Source organism: Nipponia nippon, unplaced genomic scaffold (assembly GCF_047370975.1).
Source record: "Nipponia nippon isolate SJK-2023a ecotype South Korea unplaced genomic scaffold, ASM4737097v1 scaffold_44, whole genome shotgun sequence".
Taxonomy (NCBI): Eukaryota; Metazoa; Chordata; class Aves; order Pelecaniformes; family Threskiornithidae; genus Nipponia; species Nipponia nippon.
Window position 1 is genome coordinate 1,090,842 of NW_028262363.1, and position 27,665 is coordinate 1,118,506.

The 27,665-nt window shown below is 59.0% G+C and overlaps 2 protein-coding genes and 1 long non-coding RNA gene across 11 annotated transcripts in view; 2 read left to right on the top strand and 1 right to left on the bottom strand.

The window, feature by feature from the left end:
- LOC148052801 (E3 ubiquitin-protein ligase rnf213-alpha-like) overlaps positions 1 to 15,090 on the top strand; it is a 45,655-nt gene extending 30,565 nt beyond the window's left edge. The window contains exons 39-68 of the mRNA XM_087778595.1: positions 117 to 250; positions 513 to 670; positions 946 to 1,149; positions 1,701 to 1,894; positions 2,370 to 2,490; positions 2,864 to 2,964; positions 3,458 to 3,631; positions 3,826 to 3,998; positions 4,082 to 4,178; positions 4,264 to 4,378; positions 4,601 to 4,784; positions 5,154 to 5,362; positions 5,562 to 5,666; positions 5,939 to 6,154; positions 6,947 to 7,028; positions 7,329 to 7,363; positions 8,047 to 8,141; positions 8,323 to 8,461; positions 8,554 to 8,722; positions 9,080 to 9,171; positions 9,635 to 9,892; positions 10,099 to 10,234; positions 10,706 to 10,789; positions 11,072 to 11,240; positions 11,455 to 11,650; positions 12,478 to 12,555; positions 12,801 to 13,001; positions 13,477 to 13,566; positions 13,784 to 13,944; positions 14,428 to 15,090. Of these exons, the coding sequence (XP_087634721.1) occupies positions 117 to 250; positions 513 to 670; positions 946 to 1,149; positions 1,701 to 1,894; positions 2,370 to 2,490; positions 2,864 to 2,964; positions 3,458 to 3,631; positions 3,826 to 3,998; positions 4,082 to 4,178; positions 4,264 to 4,378; positions 4,601 to 4,784; positions 5,154 to 5,362; positions 5,562 to 5,666; positions 5,939 to 6,154; positions 6,947 to 7,028; positions 7,329 to 7,363; positions 8,047 to 8,141; positions 8,323 to 8,461; positions 8,554 to 8,722; positions 9,080 to 9,171; positions 9,635 to 9,892; positions 10,099 to 10,234; positions 10,706 to 10,789; positions 11,072 to 11,240; positions 11,455 to 11,650; positions 12,478 to 12,555; positions 12,801 to 13,001; positions 13,477 to 13,566; positions 13,784 to 13,944; positions 14,428 to 14,620 (4,363 nt within the window). The 3' untranslated portion in view covers positions 14,621 to 15,090. The remainder of the gene's footprint in view (positions 1 to 116; positions 251 to 512; positions 671 to 945; positions 1,150 to 1,700; positions 1,895 to 2,369; positions 2,491 to 2,863; positions 2,965 to 3,457; positions 3,632 to 3,825; positions 3,999 to 4,081; positions 4,179 to 4,263; positions 4,379 to 4,600; positions 4,785 to 5,153; positions 5,363 to 5,561; positions 5,667 to 5,938; positions 6,155 to 6,946; positions 7,029 to 7,328; positions 7,364 to 8,046; positions 8,142 to 8,322; positions 8,462 to 8,553; positions 8,723 to 9,079; positions 9,172 to 9,634; positions 9,893 to 10,098; positions 10,235 to 10,705; positions 10,790 to 11,071; positions 11,241 to 11,454; positions 11,651 to 12,477; positions 12,556 to 12,800; positions 13,002 to 13,476; positions 13,567 to 13,783; positions 13,945 to 14,427) is intronic.
- Positions 15,091 to 15,228: 138 nt separating this feature from the next.
- On the top strand, positions 15,229 to 22,823 carry LOC104022923 (hydroperoxide isomerase ALOXE3). Of its 8 annotated transcripts, XM_087778604.1 has the most exons (13): positions 15,229 to 17,128; positions 17,442 to 17,640; positions 17,716 to 17,797; positions 17,891 to 18,013; positions 18,149 to 18,252; positions 18,361 to 18,683; positions 18,770 to 18,973; positions 19,084 to 19,170; positions 21,173 to 21,342; positions 21,423 to 21,544; positions 21,632 to 21,732; positions 22,141 to 22,311; positions 22,552 to 22,823. In XM_087778604.1, the coding sequence occupies exons 1-13, from the start codon at positions 16,991 to 16,993 to the stop codon at positions 22,729 to 22,731; spliced, it is 2,004 nt and encodes a 667-aa protein (XP_087634730.1). In that variant the 5' UTR covers positions 15,229 to 16,990; the 3' UTR covers positions 22,732 to 22,823. The 8 variants fall into 8 exon arrangements, with proteins under 8 accessions (XP_087634730.1, XP_087634727.1, XP_087634728.1 ...); XM_087778601.1 differs by having other exon boundaries at positions 17,442 to 17,797; positions 18,149 to 18,683; XM_087778602.1 differs by having other exon boundaries at positions 17,442 to 17,797; positions 21,423 to 21,732.
- On the bottom strand, positions 21,571 to 26,911 carry LOC148052802 (uncharacterized). 2 transcript variants are annotated; one of them, XR_015709180.1, is made up of 4 exons: positions 25,657 to 26,911; positions 24,641 to 24,787; positions 22,570 to 22,677; positions 21,571 to 21,695 (listed from the first exon to the last, which is right to left on the bottom strand). It is a non-coding gene; the product is annotated as an uncharacterized LOC148052802 (long non-coding RNA). The 2 variants fall into 2 exon arrangements; XR_015709181.1 differs by having other exon boundaries at positions 22,570 to 22,701.
- Between the last annotated feature and the right edge of the window lie 754 nt (positions 26,912 to 27,665).

Below are 27,665 nucleotides of genomic sequence, written 5' to 3' on the forward strand. Positions count from 1 at the left end.
TTTGAAAGAGAAGACGCGTCAGCGGGAGTCGGGAACTTCTCTGAGGTGGTCCATCTCTGGCCACCTATGGTCTGTTGCACAATTTAACGCTTCTTTCTGTGCTGTTTGAATTGAAGGGCGGCGGACGCTAAGATTCCCGTGTTATCAATGACCGAAGACCCCAACACCTCCCTCTTCTGCCAGTTCCCATTCAGTTGGGTTTTGAAAGCCTACCTGGATGACATATGGGAGAAAGTCTATCACATGAAAGGTAACATCAGACTTTCCAGGGGGAGCTTTGACCCAGCAAAGCCGCCAAAAATCCCCATCTTTTAGTAGGAGGAACCACGGGGGCTGTGTTCCTCGCTCGAATGACCCAGAACCGTGTTGTGCGTCTCTTCTGCATTATATCTCCTCCTGCATTGTGCCCCTCCACCCGTGGCCTCGCACTTGGCCACGTGTCCACCTCAGTCCTAACGAGGAGCTCCCGTTTTCCACTAAGTGGCCATAACTCTCTTTGCTCTCCCTTCTAGACCAGCCCAAGAAGCCAACGGAGGAAGCGGCCGAATTCTACCAAACCTTCGTCAAGAACGTCTTGATGCCAGACGGCAGCAATCCAGACCTGCTACGCTATTACGCCAGCGACTTCCTCAGGATGGCTTTTCCTGGACAAGATCTCTCCGTCTACGAGGTGAGTAGGGTTGGGTAGAGCAGCGGCTTCCACTGGCGTTGGCTTTGGCCCTAGTCCTAGCCTTCCTGGCCAAATCTGATGATTTGACAAGCCCTCCCTTGGGCTTCTCTGGGGCTACTCCCCAACTCTTATGGACATCTTGTCTTAATTCCACCCTAAGAACTGTTTTTGATGAGGAAACCTCATACGGGATACCACAGCAATGCTAAGCGTCCCACCTTAGTCCCGTTGCTCTTTGCTTTGAGCAGAAATAACACTTTTTATTTTGCCTGCAGATTCTCTCAAAAGTTTTCGTAGCCAGCGCAGAGCGACTCTGCTCCTCCGTGGGTAGGGGGGAGATGGGCTTTTCCCCAATTTGGCTTCACATGGAATATTTCTACCTCCGAGACGATTATCAGCTCTTTGCTGACATAGCGAAAAGCAACGACGCTGTCATAAGGGAGCTGCAGGCAATGTATGAGACGAACCCCCCAGAAATGGTGAGCAAAGAGCTGTGTTTGCCCTCTAACCCTTCTCCTACGGCATTTGAACGTCATGGTCTTCACAACTTCCATCGTTTAATTGCATGCTATGTAACGAGGAAGGCATCCTTGTGTTTGCGTCACTCCGGGTATCGTGTCGACGTCCCCTTGGACACTTTGACCCTAGAGGCGGGCGGGATTCGTCGTGTCACGCTTCGGTGGCGGGCTCCAGCTCCTTCGCTTGCCACGTCCGCGTGGAGATGTCCGCATCCCTCCTAAGATGCTTATGGCTTACAGCAGCAAGCTAAGGTTTTTAGAGAACTCCCCATGGTGACTCCAAGATCCTTCTTTCTCCAAGGCGCGGTTAGGCTCATTAAAGCCCTTCCTCGCTTACAGACGCCAGAACTTCACCCATAGAAGTCCATTTCCTTCTAATTTAGCCCTGTCAACTACTCTAAAAGCTATGCCAGCACCTACTCATGCGGTATCCCTTCCCTCCGTGCCACCCACCAGCGAGGTCAGGTCTTTACCTAGACTCTTCTTCTCTCTCTTTGCAAATGTCATTGCAGTTTGTCACTCTTGACGCCTTGAACATTCTCCTGAAGAAAGTGCAGCCCTCCGAAAACGCACTTTTGCCCTTCGATGCCTGCGTAGCGTGGCTCAAAAGCGTCAAGTCCATTAAGCCCTGGGTGGAGTGGATCAGTCAGGACAACTACCAGCTTCGGTTCTACCAGGAGAAGAAGAAACTCCTGGACAGTATGTTGTAAGTTCAGTCACTCTCTGTTGACGGGAGCGCAAGCAAATGTCTTGACGCCTGAGGGTCAGGTGAACTGAAGCCACCCTCCTCTTGGGGAGCCGGCGTCACAAGTCCTCCAACTCTCCACTCCTTCCTGGTCCTTCCTCCTTATCACAAACACGGTGGCAAAGTGGCTCCAAAAAAAAGTGGTGGATGTTTCACCACCATCAAATTGCTTAGTTCTGGTGGAATTTGTAGGTCTCTCCAGAGACAACACCCAGAAACGGGCTGGCAGTGTCAGTCTGGCCCAGGGTTTGTCGAAACAAGCAGCGCAGACAGGACCGTGCCATATCTTTCTCCCTCTAATGCTGTCTCTGAAGGTCTTGTGTCCTCAAGTGACCACACGCCAGCTGGGACGAGTCACAGAAATACTGGTGGGAAGGGACCGCAGGAGGTCTCTGGTCCGACCTAATCGGCATCCTTCGGGGTTGGTGTTTTGCAGACATCGCTGGACCTGCACCAACATCGTCTACATGTTGATTGACCACCTGCTGCACAACGAGACAGAAATAGAGGAGAAACTCCTGAGGCTTGTGGTGAAGCAGTTCATCTTCCTCTGGAATGTAGGTGTTTGCTGGAGCAGCTCATGGCCGTGAAGCTTGGGAGGGCTCTTCTCCTCCAGGAGACCTCTGGTCCCAGCTGTAGGGAGGGCTTAGCCATGGGAAAAGGCTGGAAACACCATCCAAGAGACAAACGCTCTTTGGATTCAGAATCCAAAATGAGGATCTGGAATCAAGGAAGGCTTCCTAGAGACTTTAAAGGGTCAATCCGGGTCGCTTACCCTCAGAGGTCCACGCAGAGCCATGCATACCTGCATCTGCTTAATTCTGCTGTTAAAATCTGTGCCCCTGCAGCACTGACATCCCGTAACGTTCGTCCTCCGCGTACCAGAGAGATCTTGCTGCTGAACTTGCACCGCGTGTTTGTCTTTTGCAGCGCCTCTACGCGACGCCAGGATTTGAGCCGGAGAGGACTTTTGATTTGGTGACGAAAGTGCTGAAGAAATGCAACGAGAATGCCGATGTTGTGTACCTGGTGTAAGTCCGAGCTGGGGAAAAAAAGTTGCCTTTCGGGTCCTTCTCCATCGATGCGATATTTGTAAAGGGTGGGGGAAATACGTCAGCGCTAGGGGGGAACCTCTTTGGGCCAAAGGGAGGCCACACTGATGACGCCAAGGGGTGAGAGCCTCTCTTGGAGGTGCTGAATCATCTCTGGAGGAACTTGTCTTAGGTGTGGTGCCAAAGAAACCAGCTCCCCTCAGCACCCAGGCTCTCCATCCCCTTCACCCAGCCATCCTCACCACGGACCTCTCTGAGATGGGCTGGTCCTCGCGCAGCTCAGAAGCTGCCAGGTCTTCAAGCGGTGCTGGGTCACCCTGGTTCTCTACTGACCATTGAGGCTAGACAAAAGCGCCCATCCAGCTTCATCCCCCGCCGCCCCAGGGTGTACGTTAGGCAGGAGCCGACCCACGCCCCTCCTCCAACCCGGCAGCGGCGCTGAGCTGCCTCTTCTCTTGGCGGTGTCCCTCAGGAAGGGGGTGAAGGAATGCAAGAGCTGCCTGCGGGAGATCACTGACCCGGCGGAGCTGCCCTGCAGCCACATCTTCTGCACTCGCTGCATCCGGGAGTGGGCGAACAAGCAGTGTAAGATCTGCAAGAAGGAATTCCCAGAGGATTATACGCCCACGGCTTCGGAGGCCACGAGGTATCCCAGCGCTGGCAAAAACCTGCCTGTCTCAAGTGCCTTCGTGTGAAATATTGGGGGAGAAGATGCTGGCGCCTGAACAAACAGGCATCTCGGCTCCCTGCTCTGGGTCCCGTGCTCTGCAGGGAGAGGGACCTTGTTTCTTTCCTCGGTTGGAGGTTGACCACGAGTCTCGGTTTTCTTCTTCCCTCCAGGGAAGCCGTCGCCTGTCACAACAAATTCAGGAGGAAATGCAATTCCTTCTTCGTTGAGTTCATCACCATGTACTTTTTGGGAGACAGAGAGCCACCCTCCGCCAAAATCATTCAGCGACTGATCCAGTTTGTGGCTTGCAAACCCAACCCTGAGCATCAGGCGGGGAAAAGGGGTAAAAGAGCTTGATTCCACTCTACCCGGGTCTGACCTCGCGCTCTCAGAAGCCCAATAACGGCTGTCATCCTTCCCTCCTAGTGTACAAGCCGAAAAGCGAGTTGTCGCCCTTCGAGGAGTGCATGGACACCAGTTGTACCATCCAGTCCTCCCTCCTGAAGCTGCTGCTGCGATGCGGGTCGGCCCCCAGCTTGCTCCCCAGCCCCCTTGCTGAACCCCTTGGCTACGTGGATGCTGATGCTCTCTGTCCCTCTCCGCCCTAGGTTCAACAACGTCAAGGTTCACTTGGAAGAATACCTGTCCCAGATGGAGGAAAAGATAATAGCCAACCAGAGCAACATGGACCATTTCTACTTCATGGTGGTGCACTGTCTGGAGGTGAGCGCCCGTTGGGATGCACTGGGAGTCCCAACGAACACCATAGCTTGGCCACCACTCCAGCTAAAACCTATTCATGACGTTAATTCCCCCTGCTCCGCATCTTTTTATGGCTGAGGGAACTCACCTTAAAGATGAGGGGAAGGCACAAGGGAGAAGGAGGAGCTGCTCAGTTGTAACCCACCTTCGGACTCTTCAAAACTGCCTCTCTCTCTCGAGCAGGATTTTATGTATCCTTCTTCTGAAGAAGACATCAGCCAGCTTGCTGAAAACTGCCTCTCCGCCGCATACCTTTCTGCTTTCTGCAAGCCCGAGGTCTCAAGAATTAACACCCTCCAATTCATCGCCCAGCTCCGGCTCTCCATCAGCCACGTGGCCACCGTGCTCGGCAAACAGATGCTTTCCGGTGAGTTCTTTTGCTTCATGTAGCGTCAGAACCGCGCCTGCCCCTGAGCAGGTCTAGAACAAGCCCCCAGAAGGTCTAGCCGCGGAGGGTTTTGCTGGAAAATTACTGTTTTGGTGAACGCTGAAGTTGTTTTGGACAAACTTTCCAGCTCTTCAGTCCCCAGACTCACTGTGTTCTCCAAGCGTTTCCCTACGTATTAAGGGACCCTCTGTCCGTTGCCTTGAAGCCACGTTTCAACCCGTGGGGAGAAGATCCTGCTGCAAGCTAGATCCTACTGCAACCTACATGGCTGTAGGGGCTGCGTTGGTGAAGGACACGTGTGACGTGCCACCACTGGGGACCGGGCATAACGAGAAACCTCCTTTCCAGCTGCAGATCCCAACGCGCCCGCTGCCGAGGGGAATGAGAAAGAGCAAGACCTGGTGAACGCAATGAAGAAGCTGGTTGCCAAGGCTCCGACTCCGTGGCCTCAGGTGTTCCTCATCAGAAACCTCTGTGACATCTATGGGCTCACCTCTCTGTGGAAGATCCTCCAGCTGGAGAAGTGGATTATACCCCAAGGGGTAGAAATTTCGCAGGTGGGGTGTTTCTCGAGAGCCTCGTGCCGAAGCAGAGCCGAGGGGGTGGGATTCGCTGAGCTCAAGCCCTATAAAATTGATTCACGGGGCTCCCTTCCAGCCGGGGAGCGTGACAGGCCCCCGGCGGGTGCAGGCAACCTCTTCTTCGTGCCCTTCCGCTTGCTTCTTAGCATAACGACGCGCATCTGTGTTTTTTCAGGATAGAAGCACATCAAGGTCGAATACAGCGCTGATGTTTGCGCTGCTGGACAAAGCACAAAACCAGCTAAAAAGCAAAGATTCCACAGAAAACCAGAGCTTGACTGTGAGTATCCGTCGCGTCTCTAACAGGAGGTTTCCATGGGGTTTGGTCTGGAAGCGTCGGTTGGTCTGGAACCGTTGATTGATCTGGAACCTCCCGGAAACAGGAGGGTTCCATCTGTGTTGATGGAGAGCTGTGGCAGCTCCCTGCTGCCAGGGGACACAAACGGGACTTTGCATGGCCGCTGAACCTCAGCGGTGAAGCCAGAAGACCCCTCGCGGGGAGGTGCCACGCCGGCTGCCTTCCCTTACGTCCGTTTTGTTCAACTTTTGCAGTCTGCCATGAGACAAATGGAGAACATCCTCCGCTTGCCGTCCACCCCAGACGAGCTGCTGGAAGACAAACTGAAGAAGATCATGGATGCTTTGAGCAACAGAGAAGACCCAGGATTGCTGGAGGTGGTCTTCCACACTGCGCTCACCCTGGCCTTGTCCCCGAGCCGCGTCACTCACCTCCTCAAGAACATCTGCTTCAAGCCTGACGTGGTGAAGGTGAGTGGCAAGGCCGAGGTGCCCAGCTCTCTCCACCCCCCTCTCCTGGCGCACCGTGTCCTGGCAGACAGGCTTCGTTTGGTCAGCTCGTTGCGCTGTAGATCGTTGCTCCTCTTCCTTCACGTTCCTCGGGCTGAGACGTAACTGCGACCATCCATCCTGGTCTCCTTCAAATGTGGATGAGATGTATGGTCTATGGGGGATGCCCATCTCCCTACTGACTCAAGGGGAGCTGGGGGCCTGGCAGAGCTTCGTTGGCAGAGATTAGGTGGTTGGAAGCCCAGCCCGAGCATCCTCCTTCTGCCAAAGGTCTTCCATCAGCCAGATGATGGGGGAGATGCTCATTCCTGAGCTGGGCTTCTCCTCGGGTCCGTCCATGCCTGAGTTGTTCCTGTTATTTGAGGGCTGCAGGAAGCAACCAGGACATGGCGCTGCTTTGCTCGGAAGTGAAGGCAACAGCCACCTCTAGATCCTCTCCCCTCCCATCAAGGCCATGTTTGGCCCATGGGGTATTCAGGTCCAGACTCAAAACTCATAAATAACTGGGACTTTGGGGGACTTTGCTCATTTCTGGCCGCTCCAGCCTCACACCTCCCTGTCTGATGTACCTCGCTGCCTCACTTGGTCCCCATTCCCTCACCAGAAGGTTCTCCCTGAGGTCCGTGGCCATGCAGGAGGACCCTGCCTCCCCACCGCTTGCTTTAGAAGCAGAATTGTTCCTCAGATAGGTGGGAAGCGAGCGAGGAAGATGGTTACCCCACGCCTCACTTCCTATCGCGTTTCCTTCCCAAGGGGTCCTACCTTCCCACCATGCCTGGAGACCTGCTTTTGGATGAGAAGAACTGGAAAACGGGTGCGACGGATAAGATCTGGAGTAAGTATTGGGGGAAATCTCACTGCTCCTGTGCACGGAGGGGACCCACCTGCAACCGATTGTGATGGGCCAGGGGACGGAGGGAAGGGATTAAAGACTCCTGAAGGCCATCTCTGCCCTTCTGCTGAGTCCTCCATGATCTCCACCTGGGTGGAGCAACGCTGGGTCCCTTTTTGACCAGCTGGATGCTGGGAGGTGGGAGCCAGGCCTGTCACCCTCTTGGTGAGCTTCTGGCCACGTTCCCGTCGTGGAGGTTGTTGGGGGAGATGACTGACTAACCATATCCTCTTTTACACGTAGCTTGTCAGTGTGGCGCGTACTGGGTTGTCACCGACGTAAGTGTCTCCTTCTGGCTGGTGGCCTTTGCAGCTCTGTCTTCTTGTGCTTCTCATTGCATCGCTGTCACCTCCACGGGACAAAGCCAGGCTTGGGATGGCTTCTCAGGTCTTCTGTCTCCCAGAGGTGCCCATCCCCTTTGCACCATCTTGAAACACATCTTGGCCTCTTGGCCCGGCTCTTTCTACTGGGTGGCCACTCTAGACGCTCCTCCTGCTGCCCTGCTCCCCTCCTAACACGGACTCCAACGTCACCTCCGTGTCAAGCGGTCCTTTAGCTGCAAGAGCAGCGGCAAGGCTCAGAAGCCAGCTGGGCTCTTCTCCAAGCCAGCTGGGCTCTTCTCCCAGCGAGGCGCTAGGTTAAATGGAGCTGGGATTTGTGTCTCCCTGTGGGAGCAGTGGAGCGAAGCGGGTGCTTCCAGGTCTTGGTTAGTCTCGGCCCCAAATCGATGCCTAGACATATCCTGCTGACTGTAGGAGGAACCTGGTTGGTCTGGAGAGGTTTGCTCCTAGGCACGCATCCCCTCCTGCCTCTCGTTAGCTGTTGGCATGACCCCCGTGTAGAAAGTCAGGTGGAGGACGTGGAAACCCCCTGGGTGCCCTCAGCTTTTGCTAGATGCCTTCAGCGCCCGGCTGGGCTTCCAACCTTCTCTCTCACTCCTCCCTCCCGTGTCCAAACGCAGTGTGGGCTTCCCACGGAAGTGAAGAAATGCAAGTGTGGTGCCACCGTTGGGGGAACTAACCACAAACCCGAGAAAGGCTTCACGGAGCAGAAAATGTAAGTCAACCCTCCCGGCTCCACAGCCCCAGAGGGCTTCACCCGTCCACCGAACCCTCCCGCAGAGCCACAGGCACGGGGAAAATGCTGCGGTTGGCCAAAACGAAGGTCGCTGCGTCCCGTGGTCCCATCGTGGGACTGAGCAAAAGACGTGGTGGGTAATTGCTCTTTCTGAACGCAGCACGGTGACAGGGTACATACTGGAGAGCGCTCTCTCGCGGAGAAACGAGCTGCAGAGGTGCCTGTCGCCTGCCTGCGTTGGTCTCGCGAGAGCTCTGCTCCATTCGTCCCTCCTCCTGGGGATCTACGCTGACAAAGAGGTGAGCGACCACCACGCCGTGAGGAGCGTTCAGCCTAGCTCGGGAGGAGACCTTCTTGAGAGCCTAACGGAGGAGTCTGCCCCGTCTTCCAGGCGATTCTAGACCTGATGAAAGAGAAACCGGAGGATGTGGAAGAGTTCTTCTGGGGCCACCTTCAGAAAGACGTCACGTGCCTGGCAGAAGCACTCAGCCGGAACACAGAGGATGCCGTGTTGACTGTCCACCTCTTTCTACAGCACCTGAGCAACGACAACCCAGCAGGTAGAGAGCTGCTGCGCAGCTCTGGGAGGTCACCAGCAAGCTCGCGGTGGCTGGGTTTTAACCGGGACCGGTGTTACCGGTTCCTCTTTCCCGGGACAGTCTCCATCCTGGGAAACTGGTGAGAAGACGGGGAGGGCAGTCAGCTCATCCGAAGCACTCAGGCCAGACCAGCGGGAGGGCAGGAGCAGACTGGGAGATGGTTTGCTCCGAGTAGGCATCTGTGTCATCCTTTCGGCTCTCGGTTCCTCTTATTTCTACATCATCGTACTCCTCGCTGTCAAGAAACCCAACAAAGCTCTGGGCAGACCCCAGGGTCTACAGGGTAAAAGGTCACGTATTCCTTTGTGTCTCCTACAGATGAGAGCGTAGCCTTGAGCGTCCTGCGTGAGAAAAAGGACCGAGAAGAATGGGAAACCTCCTTCAAAGCCCTGGCTCAGCCCTTCTTCCAGGTACGCCCGTGCCCAGCTGCTGCTCGCGGGTATCGCGTGCCCAAAGCGCTGCTTTGCTGGTGGTCGTGTCCGTGTCCAGCTGCAGCTGCTGAGCTCAGGGCGTTCCCACGTGAAAGAAAAGAGATTTGCCCCCTCTTTTTTGAACTGGGACCTCGGCCTGGGGTGGTGGAGACCTCCTGGCTGGCGTGGTCTCCTGCTCTGCAGAGAGCTGGCTGCTTGGATGCTTTTTATGTGCCCTTTCAGATCCTCCTTGGAAACCAGTGGGGTTTCTTCCCTTGGAGCAAATCACCTCTGGGTTTCTCCCTGGGCAGTTCTGTTCTTGGCCCTTTGGTGGCAAGTTCTCACCATGCCCCCCCACTTCTCCAGAGCCCTCGTTGCTTTTCCTTGCCCTAAGACCCCGTGAATCCCCTCGGGCTGCTTGGGTAACGAGGGGCGGCTCCTAACGACCCTTGGGTTCTTGCAGGAATTGGAGCAGAGCCTTCATTCTGTCAAGGAGCAGAGGATGAATGAAGGTCCCCGTGGCTCCAGCCTTCTCCTGAAAATAGCTTACGGCCAGACGCTGCCTTTCCAAGACTTGCCGAGGCAGGGGTTGATCAACCAGCCCTGCATGTGGAGATTTGAACAGAAGACGACCATCCAGACCCTGATGCATTTCCTACAGCAGGAAGACAGAGAAGGCACTGGAAACCCGTACCCCATTCTGCTGGAGCTCCTGTCAAAGGTTCGCTGGGGGAACATCTCCTCTCCTCCAAAACACCTGCAGGCACTGGGCAGATTCAGCCTGGCAGGTGTCCGTGGGGCACTGGGGAAACTTTTCTTCCCCCCCGTGTTTCTTTGGAGCATCCAGGACAAGGTCCTCCTCCAGAATACCCCGCAGCGCCAGACGGGATCCCCGTCCCTTGAATCACGCTGAATTTTCTCTTCCAGCTTGAGAACATCCAACATGTCCGACACCTGCCTGACATTTTCCGTCTGCAAAATGCCCTGATCCACTTCTTCAAAAACATCCATAAAGGGGAAAACTACACAGTCCGACAATTCCTGGAGCAGCCCGAGCTCTCAGGTGCGATATGGAATTCCATCATGCCTGGGACGCGGGCGTTAGACACCCCTCGGCACCCAGGAGCTGCTGCCGTAGTTTGCGTGGTGGAGCCAACTCAGCCACCGCAAGAGCAGCCCATCGAGGCTGGGGCTGCCTCTGCAGGAGGACATTCAGGAGAGGGTGGAGGTGTCTGAGGCATCGAGACGGATCCGGGGCAGAGCCTTTCTCCTGGGGCATTTGGTGCTTGGTGAGGTTCTTCTGCCATGAGCAAGCAAGATGGGCGAGGCGGGTTTTTCAGCCCCTGAGTCACGGTGCCTGGTTGACTGATGTCACACGTGGTCTAACACAGGCTCGAAGCCCAGCTCGAGCCAACACACAGCATGGTTTGCTCTGACACCTCCAATGATGTAGCTGTCGGAGACGTCCTTTGACCTGACCTCTCCCGGGAGGATCCCTTGACGGGGCCGTTTTCTCCTCTCTCTCTGCCCACAGAGGACCAGCGTTTGGCTTTCAGCAGAGCTATAGAGACGATCCGGAAAGTTTGGAGCAATATTAAAATGAACCCATCCAGCTCAGGTACGTGCTCTTCCTCTGGGAAGAAAGAGGGATGTCGCGTCGGGCTTTCCTTGGCCGTTTCTTCTGGGGATGCTCCGAAACTGAGCTGCTTTCCGCAACTGCCCTTTCTTTCCCCTTCCTAGAAAAATTGCTGAGCTTGCTTGCTTTCCACCTGCTAAAACCAAATTAAAAACCCTTCCAAAAATACAAAACCTAGTAAAAACCCTTCCAAGACCTCAGCGAAAGGGAGAATTTCCCCTGGGAGCCTTACAGCGGGTAGAAGACCGGTCCGCCCTTTTACAGGCATCACCGTCCTGCCCGACCTCTCGCCGAACGACATCAACACCAACACCGCCATCCTGCACCTCCTCCCCGCCCAACCGTCCATCAGCCACCTGGTCACCAGGTTCCTCATACGGCTGCAAAACAGCTGCGTTGACACGGCCGCGCGGGTCACCAGGGAGAGGCAACGGTAGGTCTCGAGCCGCTCACCCTGGGGCTTGGCCATCTCCTCCAGCCTCCAGAGAGGCTCCAGGAGAGGTTTTCAGGGCTGGTGTGGGGCTTGCAGGGGAGCTGTGGCGGCCAAGCGATGCCGTTGCAAGGTCCTGGTGGCTTGGTGTTCAGCAAAGCGAGTCCTTGATGGCAAGAGGCCCTCTGACCTCACAGGGCGACCATTCCTCTGCCAGGTCCATCTCCGCAGAAGAGGTGAAGCCCTCCTCCGTGCTGGCCATAACCAAGAGCGATCTGGTGACCATGGCGCTGGCCAACTTGCAGTACGAGATAGACGAAGACGGCACCAAGACGACCTACTTCGACTTCCAGATGCTGCAGCGGCAGGTGGTTCATCGCTTCATCAGCGGGAAGCCCATCATCAAGGCTCAGGTGAGCTCAGCACGGGCCAAGTTGGGTTGTCCCAGGCCAGCGGTGGGGTTGGGGTCTGTCTCCATCCTCTTCCGCGCGCCTTTCTGGAGTCAGCAGACTCAACTGAAGGCATTGGCAGATGCCTGCTGTGCATCTGTCTCTGTTCCGTGGGTTTTGAAGGAGTGTCGTGGCCAGAAGCCACTTCTGTGGTCACGGAACGGTGGCCTGAAAGGGACCGTGAGGACCTACAGCCCTGCCTTTTGTGAAGGGCAAGCCACCCTCGTTTCTTTGAGAACGAGGGAGGAGTTGGTAGCTGTTGAAAGAACTTCAAGAGGCATCTTCCAGGGTTACGCCTGGTCCAAAGCGGGACTCTGAACCACCTTGGAGGAGCACATCTCTGGCTGGGGCTGTCGGTCTCCATTCTGTGAAAATGAAGCCTGGAGCTGGTGGGAAAAGGGGACTTGAGGACACCAGAACCAGGCTGTCCTGCAGCAAATGGGCTGTGCGTGCGCTCCTAAAGGTGGAGATCTGTCCACGTCGGCTGTTCCCAGGACCCTTTTGGTCCTTGGAAATGGTTCCCAAGAGGACGTTCTCCATCACCTTGCTGGGGACGGAGGTGAGGCTGAGAGCTCTCCAGATCCTTCTTCATGGAGATGCCTTCCTCCAGCCATCAGGAACCTCCCCTGGTCGCCACAACCCCACAGTGGCCTCAGGAGGCCATCGACCATCTCCTGCTGAACTCTCAGGGACATCCCGGGGACTCGCAGCTGCTCAGCTGAACTTTCTTGCTGGCCCCTGTTAAGTGACACCAGGCGTGTTCATAACCCTCTGTCCCAACCCCTTTCCAGACGGCTCCATCCGTCACCCTCAACAACGTGAGGACCCTCCAGGCCACCAAGACGAAAGTCAGGGACCAGCTGCCCCAGGTAGGAAACGGGTCGCCGGTCTCCTCCTCCATCCAACCCTGAGGTCTCCCCTCACGTCCCGTGACACGATGGGGGCACGGAGACCGGGCGGACGCGTGGGAAGACCCAAGGCCAACTCAAGTAGGGGTTTGGAGACCTGGCAGGACCCAGTTCTCCTGCGCCAAGGGGGTGAGCAGGCTGGAGGGCATCACGTTGTGGTGACCCCAGCCCTCGTTGGGTCACATCCTTGCCGTTCTTGCTGCCAGGAGCCGCTCAGCATCAACCAGCAGAAGCGCATCATGGAAGAGGCCCGCTCGGTCAATGCCCTCTCCAAGGTCTTGGCCACCTTGAAGGTGGCTGCTGAGTTCCTGGCCGTGACGGGTGGTGACCCAGAGCGCCCGCTGCCCGAGTACGTCCGTCAGGAGCTGAAGATGGACGCCGGCGCGAAGCAGTTCCAGGACGTGCCGGTGGGCCAGGGGCTCAGGGCGGGCGGGAAATGGGACCCTCCTGTCCTCCCTTTGCCACTCTGGGTGGGGCTTCACATCACCTGTGGCTCTGACCACCTTCATGTGCTCCAGGGTCCCCAGATCTAGTGTCCGCAAAGGTTTGGGGGTCCCCTGCTCACAGCAAAGAGGTCCTGAGCACCTGGGTGGGTTTAAAAGCTTGGCTGGGCGGTGGCAGGTCTTCATGTCCTGTTCACCAAGGCCCTGGGGACACCTCGGGCACTGCGGATGGCCTGGGGCACCTCTGCGGGGGCTGCCGGTGATGGGGGAGCCAGGGGTTTGTAGATGCACCCACCTGGATGCTTCAACTGGGCAGCTGAGGTGCAGCCACCGGGGATGGTGGTGGCCCAACGTGTCCTCTAGGACGTGCTGGAGTTGAGCGTGGACGTGACCCTTCCGAGGAGCTGAACGCCTGTGCCTCTCTGTCCCCCTTCTTCAGGTGGTCCCCAACACCCGGCTGAAGCACATCCTGTCGCTGTGGCAGGTCCTGGCAGCTCGCCGGTCCATGCTGCTGGTACAGATGAACCAGGTGAGGGAGATGGGGGGGGGAGGGGAGAGAGCGTTTGCACCCCCCCCCCCCCACCCGAGGAGGAGAAAGGAAACCTGGGTAAAATCAAGGTCTCTGGCCCATCCTGAAGATAATCCACCCCCCCGGGCGCTTTCAAGACTGGGTTATGTCTTGGAGGCTCTCTGGTGGCCCTGATACGAGGTTCAAGGACACGAGAGGGTTGTGGTGGTCTTTGCAGGATCCCTTCTGCCTGGTACCCAAGCAGTTCCAAGAGCAGCTGGATGCAAGGGAGGCAAAAGCCCTGTCCTCTGCGTTGTCCAACACCAACCTCGACCTCTTCCTCATTGAGCTTCACGAGATGATCACGGTGGCGCTGTCCAGATTTGAGCCCCAATATGAGTAAGTCCCGGTCGTATCCTGGGACAGCCAGAGCGGTGGCAGAAGCCGCAGCTTCCTGGGAGGGTTTGGTTGGGGAGAGACCTCTGAAGGTCTCTGGTCCATGTCCTGCCCCAGGCAGGTTACTCAAGGCCTTGTCTGGTTGCATGTTGGTGGATCTCCATCTTTGGAGATGCTCATCTTGGGGGCTGTCCCAAGGTGGCCTCACCCCTGATGGGAAGAGGTTTTTCTTATGCCCAGCCGTCAGCTGCCCCGTTGGCTCCTGACGCCACTGGAGATACCCCAGGGCAGCCTCTAGCACGAGGCGTTGGCCATCATTCACCAGCCATCTTGGCCACCATTGAGGGCCACCATTGACCAGCGACCTTGGCCAAGACAGTGCTTATTGCTGACAGCCAGCGCTGGCCACGGCTGGCGGCTGGAGGTGGTGGGACATCCAGCCCACCTCCACCCGCTCACCCCCCCCCCGCTCTACCTCCCCCACAGGCTGAAGTATGCCTTTGAGTGCTTCCTGGAAGACAACCAAGTCCCCGCCACCTCCGTGGCCACCCTCACGGATGCCCTGGACCCGGACATTCCTGTCAAGAACATCCTCTCCGTCTGGAGGACGGCTGCGAAGACCAGCCACATCAACGTCCCTGTGTACGGCCAGGAGAGGCCAGCCCGGGGCAGCCATTAGCCCCCTTCTCGCAATGACCCTGCTGGTGGCTTGTCCCCATGGGCACAGGGGAAACCTCTACCCCCAGTCCCAGCTCTGGGGGCAACGCATGAGCTGCGTGTGGGCTCCTGGAGCAGCTCGAGCCTCCGAACCCCTAAAATCCTGCTCCCCCACTGTTTGAACCCGGCTGAGAAGCTCTCACCTAGACCCACCACTGCCCCCACGAGGGCCCCAAGCGTCCCCATCCCACCAACCCTGCCGAGCCACAGCGGGAACCTGGAGACCATCTCCATGGACACATCCCCAATGCTGCTACCCCTGTCCTCAGTTGGCCAACGCTGCCCCAGGGGTGTCCGAGGCGCTGGAGCCCCTCTGCCATTCCTGCGTTGGCCAAGAGGTGCTTCTGCATGTCCCCGTGCCCATCGTTGGTGGCCTTCATCCTGCCTTCTCCCTCCTGTCCCTTCCTGCAGCATTAAACAGTCAAGGACCCATCTTGGTTTCGTGTTGTTCTCAAAACGGTGGTGGAGGGGACCTGCCTGCCGTCATGGGTGCGACCATCCCTTCTGGGGGCCCACCGTGGGGCTCAAGGGGCCTCTGGAGAGGCAGCGGTGGAGGAGCTGGAGGCCTGAGCTTCCCCACACTGGCCTCCACGGGTGGCCAGAGGCAGGAAAGACCACAGCCACCCTGCCCAGAGCTGCCCCCACTGCTCCCAGTATACCCCAGTGCCCCCAGGGTTTGACTCGCATGGTGAGCTCCTTCCCTCCATCTTCCCGGGGAAGGAGGCTCTCTGGCCTCTCCACACCCTGCAGGTATTTATAGACATTGATGAGATCCCCCCCAACGTCTTCTCCAGGCTGGACCATCCCAGCTCCCTCAGCCTCCCCTCCTTGGGAAGATGCTCCAGTCACTTCATCATCTTGGTGGCCCTTCCCAAAAGTCTAGTTTAAGGCTCCTCGTGGAAGTCTGGCCAGCTTGTTGGTGAAGGCCCACTTGGTCAGGTGAATCCCATCAGCTCCCAACAGATCCAGCTTCTGGAAGGCAGCCTGGCTTCTGGAAGGTAGCCCTGGCTTCCGGAAGGTAGACCCGGCTTCTCAAAGGTAGATCCATGATCACAGAAGCCCAAACCTTGAGTATGGCACCAGCCGCAGCCAGATGCTCCAATCCCTTCGTCATCTTCCCTGGCCTCTCTCCAGTATGTCCATGTCTCCCTTGTACTGGGAAGGCCAGTGCTGGACCCAGCCCTCCTGGTGCGGCCTCACCAGCGCAGAGGTGAAGGACCACCTCCCTCTACTGTGAGCCACCTCTGTGGCAAGGGCTCATGGTTTATGGTCACCTTGGTGTCCACCAGGACCTTTTCTACCAAGCCGCTTTCCAGCCTGGTGTCCCCATCGTGCCCTGGTGCCGGGGGTTGTCCCTCCCCAGGGGCAGGACTTTGCACTTCCCCTGGTAGAACCCCACGAGGTTCCTCTCAGCCCATTTCTCCCCTGTTGAGGTTTCCCCGGGTGGCAGCAGGACCCTTTGGCCTTTCAGCTGCTCCTCCCAGTTTGCTGTCACCTGCAACCTGCCCATGTCCAGCCGGCTGACAACCCGCCTCACTGCTCATCCAGCCCGTACATCAACAGCTTCTCTAGGAGGATCTTATGGAAGACTGTGTTGAAAGTCTTCCTGAAGTCCAGGTAGACAATGTCCACCGCTCTCCCCTCCTCTACTGGGCCAGTCATTGCATTGTAGATGCTTATCAAGTCGGTCGAGCATGACTTCTCCTTAGTGAAGCCATGCCGACTCCTCCTGATGCTTATCTCACCCTTCCCGTGCCTGGAAATGGTTTCCAGGATTACTTGCTCCACCACCTTCCTTTGGGAATTCCCTGCTGGTCCCACAACCGCTGCTCCACAGCACCCCTTGAGCAGCCGGTGAAGTGGGGGCAGCGGCGCGGGCGCTGTCCTGGCTGCGGCCCCTCCCAGCTTCTGGCTGGCAGAGCACGGGAAGCTGAAAAGTCCTTGACCGGTGTAAGCACTGCTTAGCAACAACTGAACCGTCAGCGTGTTATCAACGTCATTCTTCTAAATCCAGACCCCAGCACCGTACCAGCTACCAGGAAGAAAATTAACTCTACCCCAGCCGAAACCAGGACACGTGGCCACCGCGGGGGCCCTGGCCGTCCCCACGGCCAGATCCATTGAGATTAGATATGCCGGTAACGGTCATCTGATAACACCTCCCCTTGAGAAGGAAGGAGCGGCCACCCGGCTTGTGCAACGGCCACGGGGCTTGTGACACGTAAACCACCCAAAACGGCAGGTTTCCACCCCAAAACCCCTCAGCCCTGCGGGTGGTTGCTTTTTGAAGGCATCTCCTGGCCATCGCTGCGTGTCCTCGGTGCAGCTCGCCATGGCCGTCTACAGGGTGAAGGTGGCAACGGGTGACATCCGCGAAGCCGGGACCAACAACTCCATCTCCATCACCTTGGTGGGCAGCCGAGGCGAGAGCCGCCGGACGACCATCAGCTACTGGTTCCGGCCGGGGATGGTGAGCGTGGGGATGGGGACACGAGTGGCGGCATGGGCTGTCCTGGGGACCCTGGCATGGGTTTTACTGGAGAGGGCAGGAAAAGGGCTTGGGTCTTCTCCAAGGTTTGGGGGGATGGAGAAAGAGGGCTTGGGGGGATGGTGGGAAGGGGTCTTGGGGGATGGTGGGAAGGGGTCTTGGGGGGGATGGAGGAAGAGGATCTTTGGGGGATGCTCTGAACCCCCTTTCTGCTGGTGGGGAACGCCCGTCTCCCCCGGTGCCACGCCGGGCACCTGCTCTCCCGCCCCAAGCCATTCCCCCCCGCCGTCACCAGGAGAAGGACCTGACCGTGAGCTGCGAGCAGGACTTGGGTCCCATCGTCCTCATCCGCCTGCACAAGTGGCGGCTCTTTTTGGAGGACGCCTGGTTCTGCAAGGACGTCCGCGTGACAGCTCCCGACGGCACGCTCTACCGCTTTCCCTGCCACCAGTGGCTGGAGGGGGTCACCACGGTGGAGGTCCGGGAGGGCTCAGGTAGGACCCATCCCACCCCCATCCTCCTCTGCCAGCCAGGGGGTCCGACCTTGACCCCGCTCTCCTCCTTTCCAGGGAAAAAGCTGGTGGACGATGAGCTGGAGATCCTCAAGGAGCATCGGCGGCAGGAGCTGAAGGCACGGCAGGAGGCTTACCAGTGAGAGCAGGGACATAGGGACGGAGGCCCACCACGGCCAGGGTGGCCTGGCCAGTGGTGACACTGATGTTTGTCCCCACGTCCCACCTGCAGGTGGAAGAGCTTCGCCGAAGGCTGGCCCCGTTGCCTCAACGTGGGCTCCATCTTCGAGCTGGACTCCAACATTCAGTTCTCCTGCGTGAGGGCCACCAACTTCACCGGTGTCCTCATCTTCCAGTAAGCAATGCCCCGAGGTTGGGGACGACCTGGATAATGGGAGTGAGGAGCACCGCCAGTGCCACCCTGTCCCGGGAGGCTGGCGGCGGGGCCAGGGAAGCACGGGGGGTGCTGATGTCCACTTCTTCCCCGTAGAGGGGCCTCCCACCTTCTGGCAGGGTTCCTGTTGAGACCCACCTCCTGGAAGAGCCTGGATGAGATGCGCAGCATCTTCTCCCGGACGAAGGGCAGGGAGATCGGTGGGTGCCTTGCGTGTCCTCCCCCCACCCAGGGCTTCCCAAGAAGTCCCTGGCTTGACGCGGAGGGAGGGTGGGCACTTGGGAGCTCATGTGCGGCCACCCCCTCAGTCCCCGAGTACGTGGCCAGGCACTGGCGAGAAGACGACTTCTTCGGTTACCAGTTCCTCAACGGCAACAACCCCATCGTCATCCGGCGATGCACGGCGCTGCCGGCCAAATTCCCGGTAACGCCGGAGATGGTGGCCGGTTCTTTGGGTGGTGGCACCAACCTGGACAAGGAGATACAAGAGGGTCGGATCTTCATCGTGGACTATGAGGTGCTGGAGGGCATCCCGGCCGGCACCATCCACGGGCGCCAGCAGCACGTGGCCGCCCCGCTCTGCCTGCTGCACCAGGGCGCCGACGGGCTCCTACGCCCCATCGCCATCCAGGTAGGGACGTCCCACCCCAAACCAGTGGACGATCCCACCGTGGCGGTGGGGAGGAGATGGTCCCACCGCGTGGTTGTGTCCCACAGCTCAGCCAAACGCCGGGACCCACCAGCCCCATCTTCTTACCGAGCGATGCCGAGTGGGACTGGCTGTTGGCCAAGACCTGGGTACGCAACGCCGACTTCTACAGCCACCAGCTCCTCACCCACCTCTTGAGGACCCACCTCTTCGGGGAGGTCTTCGCCATCGCCACCCTACGCCAACTGCCCGCCTGTCACCCCCTCTTCAAGGTGAGGTCCCACCTCAGGACCACCCACCGCCCCCACCCATCTGACCGCAGCGCCCCCCAGCTCCTTGGGAGGTCCCCGGTCACCTCCAAGGTCTTGGTTTCCACCACCAGCTCCTCATGCCCCACTTCCAGTTCACGTTGCACATCAACACGTTGGCCCGGAGCGTCCTCATCAACCCCGGCGGCATCATCGACAAGGTGAGCCCCGGGGACTGGGAGCATTGGGGTCTACTGGGAGCACTGCACTGTACTGGGAGAACTGGGGGACACAGGGTATACTGGGAGTACTGGTGCCCTGGGAGATCTTGGGGGCTTTGGGGTATACTGGGAGCACTGGGGAGGGATACTCGGAGTACTGGTGCTCTTGGAGCACTTGGGGGCACTGGAGTATACTGGGAGCACGGACGGGGTACTGGGAGTGCTGGTGCCCTGGGTGCACTGGGGGGACACTGGAGTATATTGGGATTGCTGGGGGGCACTGGGGAGCACAAAGGGCCCTGGGGGACACTAAAGAGCACAGGGGCTGGGGAGCACTGGGGACAGTGGGGTATACTGGGAATACTGGGAGGCACTGTGGGGGCACTAGCAAGGTTGCCGGGGGGGTGCTGGGATGTAATGGGAGCACTTGGGGGGTATACTGGGGGCACTGGGTTGCACTTGGGCTACTTGGAGTACTCATGCCCTGGGTGCATTCAGGACCACTGGGGTATACTGGGAGCACTGTGGGGGCACTGGGGAGCACTGGAGAGCACAGAGGGCCCTGGGGGACACTAGAGAGCACGGAGGGGCTGGGGAGGTATATTGGGAGCACTGGGAGGTACTGGGGGAGGGGGGGTACTTGCAGTACCGGTGCCCTAGGAGCACTTGGGGGAACTGGCATATACTGGGAGCACTGGCGACCACAGAGGGCCCTGAGGAACACTAGAGAGCATGGGGGTGGGCTGGGGAGCACTTGAGGGCACTGGAGTATACTGGGAGCACTGGGGGGCACTGAGGAGCACTGAAGACCCTGGGGGACACTAGAGAGCCTGGGGAGGGCGGGTGGAGCTGGGAAGCACTGGGGGCACTGGGGTATACTGGGAGCACTGGGGGGCATTGGGGAGCACTGAAGACCCTGGGGGACACTAGAGAGCCTGGGGACGGGGGGTGGAGCTGGGGAGCACTGGGGCCACTGGAGTATACTGGGAGCACTGGGGGGCATTGGGGAGCACTGAAGACCCTGGAGGACACTAGAGAGCCTGGGGAGGGGGTGGAGCTGGGGAGCACTGGGGGCACTGGGGTATACTGGGAGCACTGGGGGGCATTGGGGAGCACTGAAGACCCTGGGGGACACTAGAGAGCCTGGGGAGGGGGGTGGAGCTGGGGAGCACTGGGGGCACTGGGGTATACTGGGAGCACTGGGGGGCATTGGGGAGCACTGAAGACCCTGGGGGACACTAGAGAGCCTGGGGACGGGGGGTGGAGCTGGGGAGCACTGGGGCCACTGGAGTATACTGGGAGCACTGGGGGGCTTTGGGGAGCACTGAAGACCCTGGGGGACACTAGAGAGCCTGGGGAGGGGGGTGGAGCTGGGGAGCACTGGGGGCACTGGGGTATACTGGGAGCACTGGGGGGCATTGGGGAGCACTGAAGACCCTGGGGGACACTAGAGAGCCTGGGGACGGGGGGTGGAGCTGGGGAGCACTGGGGCCACTGGAGTATACTGGGAGCACTGGGGGCTTTGGGGAGCACTGAAGACCCTGGAGGACACTAGAGAGCCTGGGGAGGGGGGTGGAGCTGGGGAGCACTGGGGGCACTGGGGTATACTGGGAGCACTGGGGGGCACTGGGGAGCACTGAAGACCCTGGAGGACACTAGAGAGCCTGGGGAGGGGGGTGGAGCTGGGGAGCACTGGGGGCACTGGGGTATACTGGGAGCACTGGGGGGCATTGGGGAGCACTGAAGACCCTGGGGGACACTAGAGAGCCTGGGGACGGGGGGTGGAGCTGGGGAGCACTGGGGCCACTGGAGTATACTGGGAGCACTGGGGGGCTTTGGGGAGCACTGAAGACCCTGGAGGACACTAGAGAGCCTGGGGAGGGGGTGGAGCTGGGGAGCACTGGGGCCACTGGAGTATACTGGGAGCACTGGGGCAGCTGGGGGCTGGAGGGGGCCATGGTGCCTCCTGCCCTGAGCACCCAAGGGTGCCCCGCCCCACCAGGGCTCGGGGGTCACCTACGAGGGGATGCTGCTGATCGTCCAGCGGGGCTTGGAGAAGGTCACCTACACCTCCCTCTGCCTCCCCGATGACATCCGGCACCGCGGCATGGCCCACCTCCCCAACTACCACTACCGGGATGACGGGATGAGCCTCTGGGAAGCCATCGAGAGGTGGGACACGGGGTTGGGTGGCAGCTGCTGGAGGTCCCATGGGTGCTCCATGACCTCATGGTCACCTTACCCCACGGTAGCTTCGTCTCCGGCATCGTGGCTTTCTACTACGGGGAGGACGCGGCGGTGAGAGGGGACGCCGAGCTGCAGGCTTGGGTGATGGACATCTTCACCAACGGCTTCTTGGGCAGGACCTCCTCAGGTACCGTGTCCACCTGGGTGGCCCCAGAGGTGACAGGGGGACAAGGACAGGTCCCTGATGCTCTCTGCCGTCCCCCGCCACCCCCAGGTATCCCCTCCTCGCTGCAGACGGCGGCGGAGCTCAGCAAGTTCCTCACCATGGTGCTGTTCACCTGCTCGGTGCAGCATGCGGCCGTCAACAATGGGCAGGTGAGACAGGGGATCTCTGACCCCTCTGCACCCAAAAGATGTCCCCAACTGTCCCCGTCCCACGCTGGAGAGATGTTCTCCTCCAACCCCTCTGTGTGCGGGAGGGATGTCCCTATCCTGAGCCAGGAGAGATGGCCGTGTCCCACCTCTCTTTGTGCTGGAGGGACGTCCCCATCCATCCCCTCTCCATGCCAGAGGGACATCCCCACCCCACCTCAGGAGAACGTCCCCAGCCATCCCCTCTCCATGCCAGAGGGACATTTCTACCCCACCTCAGGGGAACGTCCCCATCCATCCCCCTTCCATGCCAGAGGGACATCCCCACCCCACCTCAGGAGAACGTCCCCAGCCAACCCGTCCCCATGCCAGGGGGATGTCCTCTGCTGACACTGGCCTCTCACCCCGCAGTATGACCTGGGCGCCTTCCTCCCCAATGCCCCGTCCTCCATGCGCCACCCGCCGCCGGCGGAGAAGGGCAAGGCCTTCCTCCAACACTTCCTCGACACCATCCCCGAGGTGGACACCACCGCCAACATCCTGGTGGCCCTCATCCTCCTCAGCTCCTCCCTCAGCGACAGGGTGAGTCCGGCCCCGCCGCCACCACGCCCTCCCCCAAACGGCGGCTCTGTGGGGCTGAGGAACCCCAAGAGGTGCCCCACGGGGGCGTGGGTGCACGTCACCACCTTGGCTACCTCCAAGCCCAGGGTGGTGGCCACCACCGCTCTACAGCTACCAGGGTGCCCAGAACCCCCTCAGATGGCTTGAGGCACCTCAGCCAAGCGGTTGAACCTGATGGGTCCCCATCCCCGCGTCCCCCAGAGGCTCCTGGGACAGTACCCGGAGGAGCGGTTCACAGAGGCGGAGCCCCGGCGGCTCATCAGGACCTTCCAAGGGCGGCTGGAGGAGATCCGGGAGCGCATCGAGGAGAGGAACCACTGGGCCCAGCTGAGATACAACTACATGAACCCGCTGGAGATCGAGAACAGCATCTCCATCTGAGCGCCCCCGCAGCCCAGCACCGGCACCCAGCACCCAGCACCCGGGCACCCCCAACACCCCCAGCACTGATCACCTGGGCACCCCCAGGACCCCCAGCACCCCCTCTACCCACCACCCCCACCACCCCCACCACCCCCAGCACTGATTACCTGGGTACCCCCAGCACCCCCAGCCCCCCCAGCCCCTCCAGCACCCAGGACCCCCAGCACCCCCCACCCCACTCTCCCCCCAGCCCCTCAATAAACGCCAGCTGTCAATCAAACCCTCGCTGCTTGGGGGGGGGGAATGTCCTAAATCCCTGGGGACCCCCAACAAGCTGGGGGGGGCAACTGGGAGACATGATGGGGTGCCCAGCACTCCCAGCGCCCTCCCCACTGCTCCCTATGCTCCCCAGTGCTCCCAGTGCCCCTCAGTGCTCAGCGGGGACTCCAGTGCTCCAGTGCCCTCTAGTGGTCCCAGTGTCCCCAGTGCTCCCAGCGCCCCACAGCACTCCCCAGGCTCCTCAGTGCTCCCCAGTGTTCCCAGTGCCCCTCAGTTCTCCACAGTACCCCCAGTACTCCCAGTGTCTCTCAGTGCTTCCAGTGCCCCTAAGTGCTCCACAGTGTCCCCAGTGCTCCCAGTCCCCTCCAGTGCTCCCAGTGCCCCAGTTCTCCGCACTCTCCCCAGCACTCCCAGTGCCCCCCACAGTGCTCCCAGTGCCCCTCAGTGTTCCCAGTGCCCTCCAGTGTTCCCAGTGCCCCCCCCCAGTGCTCCCAGTGTCTCTCAGTGCTCCCAGTGCCCCTAAGTGCTCAGCAGTGGCCCCAGAGCTCCCATCTCCCTAGTGTTCCCGGTGCTCTCAGTGCTCCCAGTGCCCCTCAGTGCTCAGCAGTGGCCCCAGTGCTTCCAGCACCCCCCCAATGCTCCCAGTGCCCCTCAGTGCTCCTCAGTGGCCCCAGTGCCCCCAGTCCCCTCCAGTGCTCCCAGTGCCCCAGTTCTCCGCACTCTCCCCAGCACTCCCAGTGCCCCCCACAGTGCTCCCAGTGCCCCTCAGTGTTCCCAGTGCCCTCCAGTGTTCCCAGTGCCCCCCCCCCCAGTGCTCCCAGTGTCTCTCAGTGCTCCCAGTGCCCCTAAGTGCTCAGCAGTGGCCCCAGTGCTCCCAGTGCCCCACAGTGCTCCCCAGTGTCCCCAGAGCTCCCATCTCCCTAGTGTTCCCGGTGCTCTCAGTGCTCCCAGTGCCCCTCAGTGCTCAGCAGTGGCCCCAGTGCTCCCAGCACCCCCCTCAATGCTCCCAGTGCCCCTCAGCGCTCCTCAGTGGCCCCAGTGCCCCCAGTCCCCTCCAGTGCTCCCAGTGCCCCAGTTCTCCGCAGTCTCCCCAGCACTCCCAGTGCCCCCCACAGTGCTCCCAGTGCCCCTCAGTGTTCCCAGTGCCCTCCAGTGTTCCCAGTGCCCCCCCCCAGTGCTCCCAGTGTCTCTCAGTGCTCCCAGTGCCCCTAAGTGCTCAGCAGTGGCCCCAGGGCTCCCAGTGCCCCACAGTGCTCCCCAGTGTCCCCAGAGCTCCCATCTCCCTAGTGTTCCCGGTGCTCTCAGTGCTCCCAGTGCCCCTCAGTGCTCAGCAGTGGCCCCAGTGCTTCCAGCACCCCCCTCAATGCTCCCAGGCCTCCTCTCCAGGAGTGTGCTGGCCTCCTCGGGGACAGCCGAAGCCCCGGGGAGCGGACAGTCCGTCCGAGGAGGGGACTGACCGCCCCGTTTCACCCACGGCTGGTCCCTCTCGCACCCCTTTCTCTCTCTCCCTCCTTTCTCCCCCCCTTTCCCAGCTTTCCCCCCCACTCCTTCACCAGTTTGCGCAGTCCCGCCGCCCCCTCCCACACCCCCCAATTTGAAATGAAGCAATGTTGGCGATACCCAGGAATCAAACAAGCTAAAAATATACCTGAAAATATTTTAGTTGAATTCTGAAACGTTCTTTCACTGCAGTAGCTTCAGTAACTTGCCTTACGTCATTCCCTGCACAACGTTCAAGTGGCTTTCCGGTTCCAAAAGAACGGTTCGTTAGCAAATGCTAGAACACACTTTGGTCCTAGTAGTTAAAACAAAAACAAAACCAAAAAAACCCAGTAAACCATTTGTAACTACTACTAAAAAAATAACACTTCGGCCTAGGTGAGAATTGCTGACTTTAAGGAACGAAATATATTTCCTGATGTAATATTCTTGCTAGCTGCTCCTAAGAGAAACTTCGGTTGTCGTTTCCGAGGGCAACAACTTTGAAACTCAAGGTTCAGGCGGTTCAGGCTTGGTCAGATAACCCTGCTATCGTTCCTATCCCTCTTTTCCCAAGTACTCAGCAGTGTTGGCTTTTTTTATTATACCCCTTGAGGCGAATTAAACACGTGTTTGTGCTTAAATATAGATATATCAAAAACTAAAATAAGGAGCAATGCGTGGGGCGGAGCCCTACCACCGTAAGCTGTGCCAGCACCTTTCCGTACGGATCCTGAACCCACCTACCTGCCTCTAGGACCGCGTCGCGGGTGTAACCCCAGTTAGCGCACTCACGCTAAAAGCCGTGCTGCTCATCAAAAAAAAAAACCCAAAACCTTTATCGGTAAAACGGGATGAATATATTCCTCTGTATCACAGGCCTGTGGTGATGATAAATCAGCTGAGGAATACTGAGATACGAGGTATGCAGAAACCATATAAATAAGAGATAAATAACACCTGAAGAGGGCCATTAAACTCCGTCATCAAACTCCCACGCCGCAGTCAGAAGCGTGACCGACGGAGCAGAACCTATAGAAAGCGGCGCACCGATCGCAGGCTTGAGAGCTGCCATTTAAAAGCCCCAAAGCCACGCGACCCCGTGCGCTTGGGACTCGATTTAAAGCTGGGAGAACACGCAAAAATCTTTGTGAAATAGCTGAATGACATCAAGTTACAAATTACCTTTTGCTCAACTTCACTCCCTGAAAGGACCGGGAGAAAAAATCCACTGGTATCGGAGGGAAAAACCAGCAGTCGCTCCGATCGGTAAAAGCCTGGAGTCGTGCCAGGACAAAGCCTACGGGAGATCACAATCCGCGTCTTTTTAATCTTTTGATATATCGGAAAAATAACTCTGAGGCGGCTAGCTCCCCACGGAAGCGTTTCTGCTGCATTAAATACAAACCCGACGGTCGCAGCTGGCAGCAGCAAACCACGCGATCGAGAACCAAACACGCCGAGGCGATAACGGGGCTAAAAATATCGGGCACACCTTACTTGGAAGCGTTACGGAAAGGAAAACGCTACCTGAAATCCAGCTTTCGGGAAACAGCTTGGTATTTCAGGAACGCTGTTAAAAACTGCCTGCTGGAGGAGGTTCGCAGGGAAAGCAAAGGAGCTATTTCTCTGGAAAATGGTATTTTAATAAAGCCTGAAAGAACACTGCTTTAATCCGCTGAAGGAATAATATTCCAAAACAGCGTGTTTCACAGCCCTGCAGTAATTTGCAAGACCGATGCCTTTGCTTCGGTGTACGGCCAGGACTGAGGGCTTCGTTACACCGCCCGTACACATCGCTGTAGCACCTCCAATTCAGTGGCATTAAAGCCCAGGTTTGTACTAAAACTATTCATTTTAAAAGCCTGGCCGAGCCAGTTGATTTTGTTCTTTGCAACGAGCCCAGACGTTACCAGAATGAGACCAGCCGCGGGCTGCGTAGGGAAATTAAAATTGGTTTGTGCGGAGAAGGGGGAAAACCCTGATGGGGAAAACCGGGGCAGAGCTGGGCCCCGCTTCTGCTTCCCCCCCAAAACCGGGTTTATGGCGAGCCCGCAGTACATGAAGGGCAGAAACGTCCCGCAGCCGCCCTGCCCTTCACCGCTGCCCGCCCCGACCTTACCCTCCGCAGCCGCCAAGATGGCCGCCCTCAGAGCCAGCCGGGTGAGCGGCCGGGATGGGACGTGGAGGCCGCGGGGGGAACGGGGACGGCTGGAGGGCGAAGGGACGGAGGTGCCGGGGGTCTGCGGGCTTGAGGGCGGGGGACCGCGCTGCAGCCGGCGGCTTCTTCCCCTCAGGGGCTGCCCGGCAGCTTGCCCCCCTCCTGGGCACCCTGCTTCCCCTCATGGGTGCCCTGCTTCCCCTCATGGGCGCCCTCCTTCCCCTCAGGTGCTGCCTGGTGGCTTGCCCCCCTCATGGGTGCCCGGCTTCCCCTCATGGGCACCAGGCTTCCCCTCAGGGGCTGCCCAGCAGTGGCTTCTTCCCCTCATGGGCGCCCGGCTTCCCCTCAGGGGCTGCCCAGCAGTGGCTTCTTCCCCTCATGGGCGCCCGGCTTCCCCTCAGTGACTGCCCGCCGGCGGCTTCTTCCCTTCACAGCCTTTCCCATCGTGTACCTGGCCGCGCCGCCACTGGCGTTTTTTACGGTCTATAAAAGCTGTTTCCTGAAGTACTGACCCTCCCGTTAGGAATGAAGAATGTTGCTTCTCTAAGAAGTTACGGAACCACCTCCGGGCTTCCCGCGAGGCGGTTACAAAGGGTTCGCGGACCCGGCGGTGCCAGGTTGATGCTGGCATTTTTCCCGCTCTCCTGTTTCCTTCCTGAAGTAGGGGAAAGGTGAAGGGAGCTGCCATGGCGGCCGTGTCCTTCCCTCGGGTGGCCATGTCCTTCCCTCGGGCAGCCGTGTCCTTCCCTCGGGTGGCCATGGCAGCCATGTCCTTCCCTCAGGTGGCCGTGTCCTTCACTCAGGCAGCCATGGCAGCCGTGTCCTTCCCTCGGGCAGCCTGGCAGCCATGTCCTTCCCTCAGGCAGCCATGTCCTTCCTTCAGGCAGCCATGGCAGCCATGTCCTTTCCTCAGGCAGCAGTGATGTCCCCCGGCAGGACATGGCCACCCGCCCAAAGCCTCGCTGTGACAGCGGCGGCCAGAGAAGGCGGCTCCACCCAACGCCCGCCAGTCCCTCGCAGATCGAAGGCGACG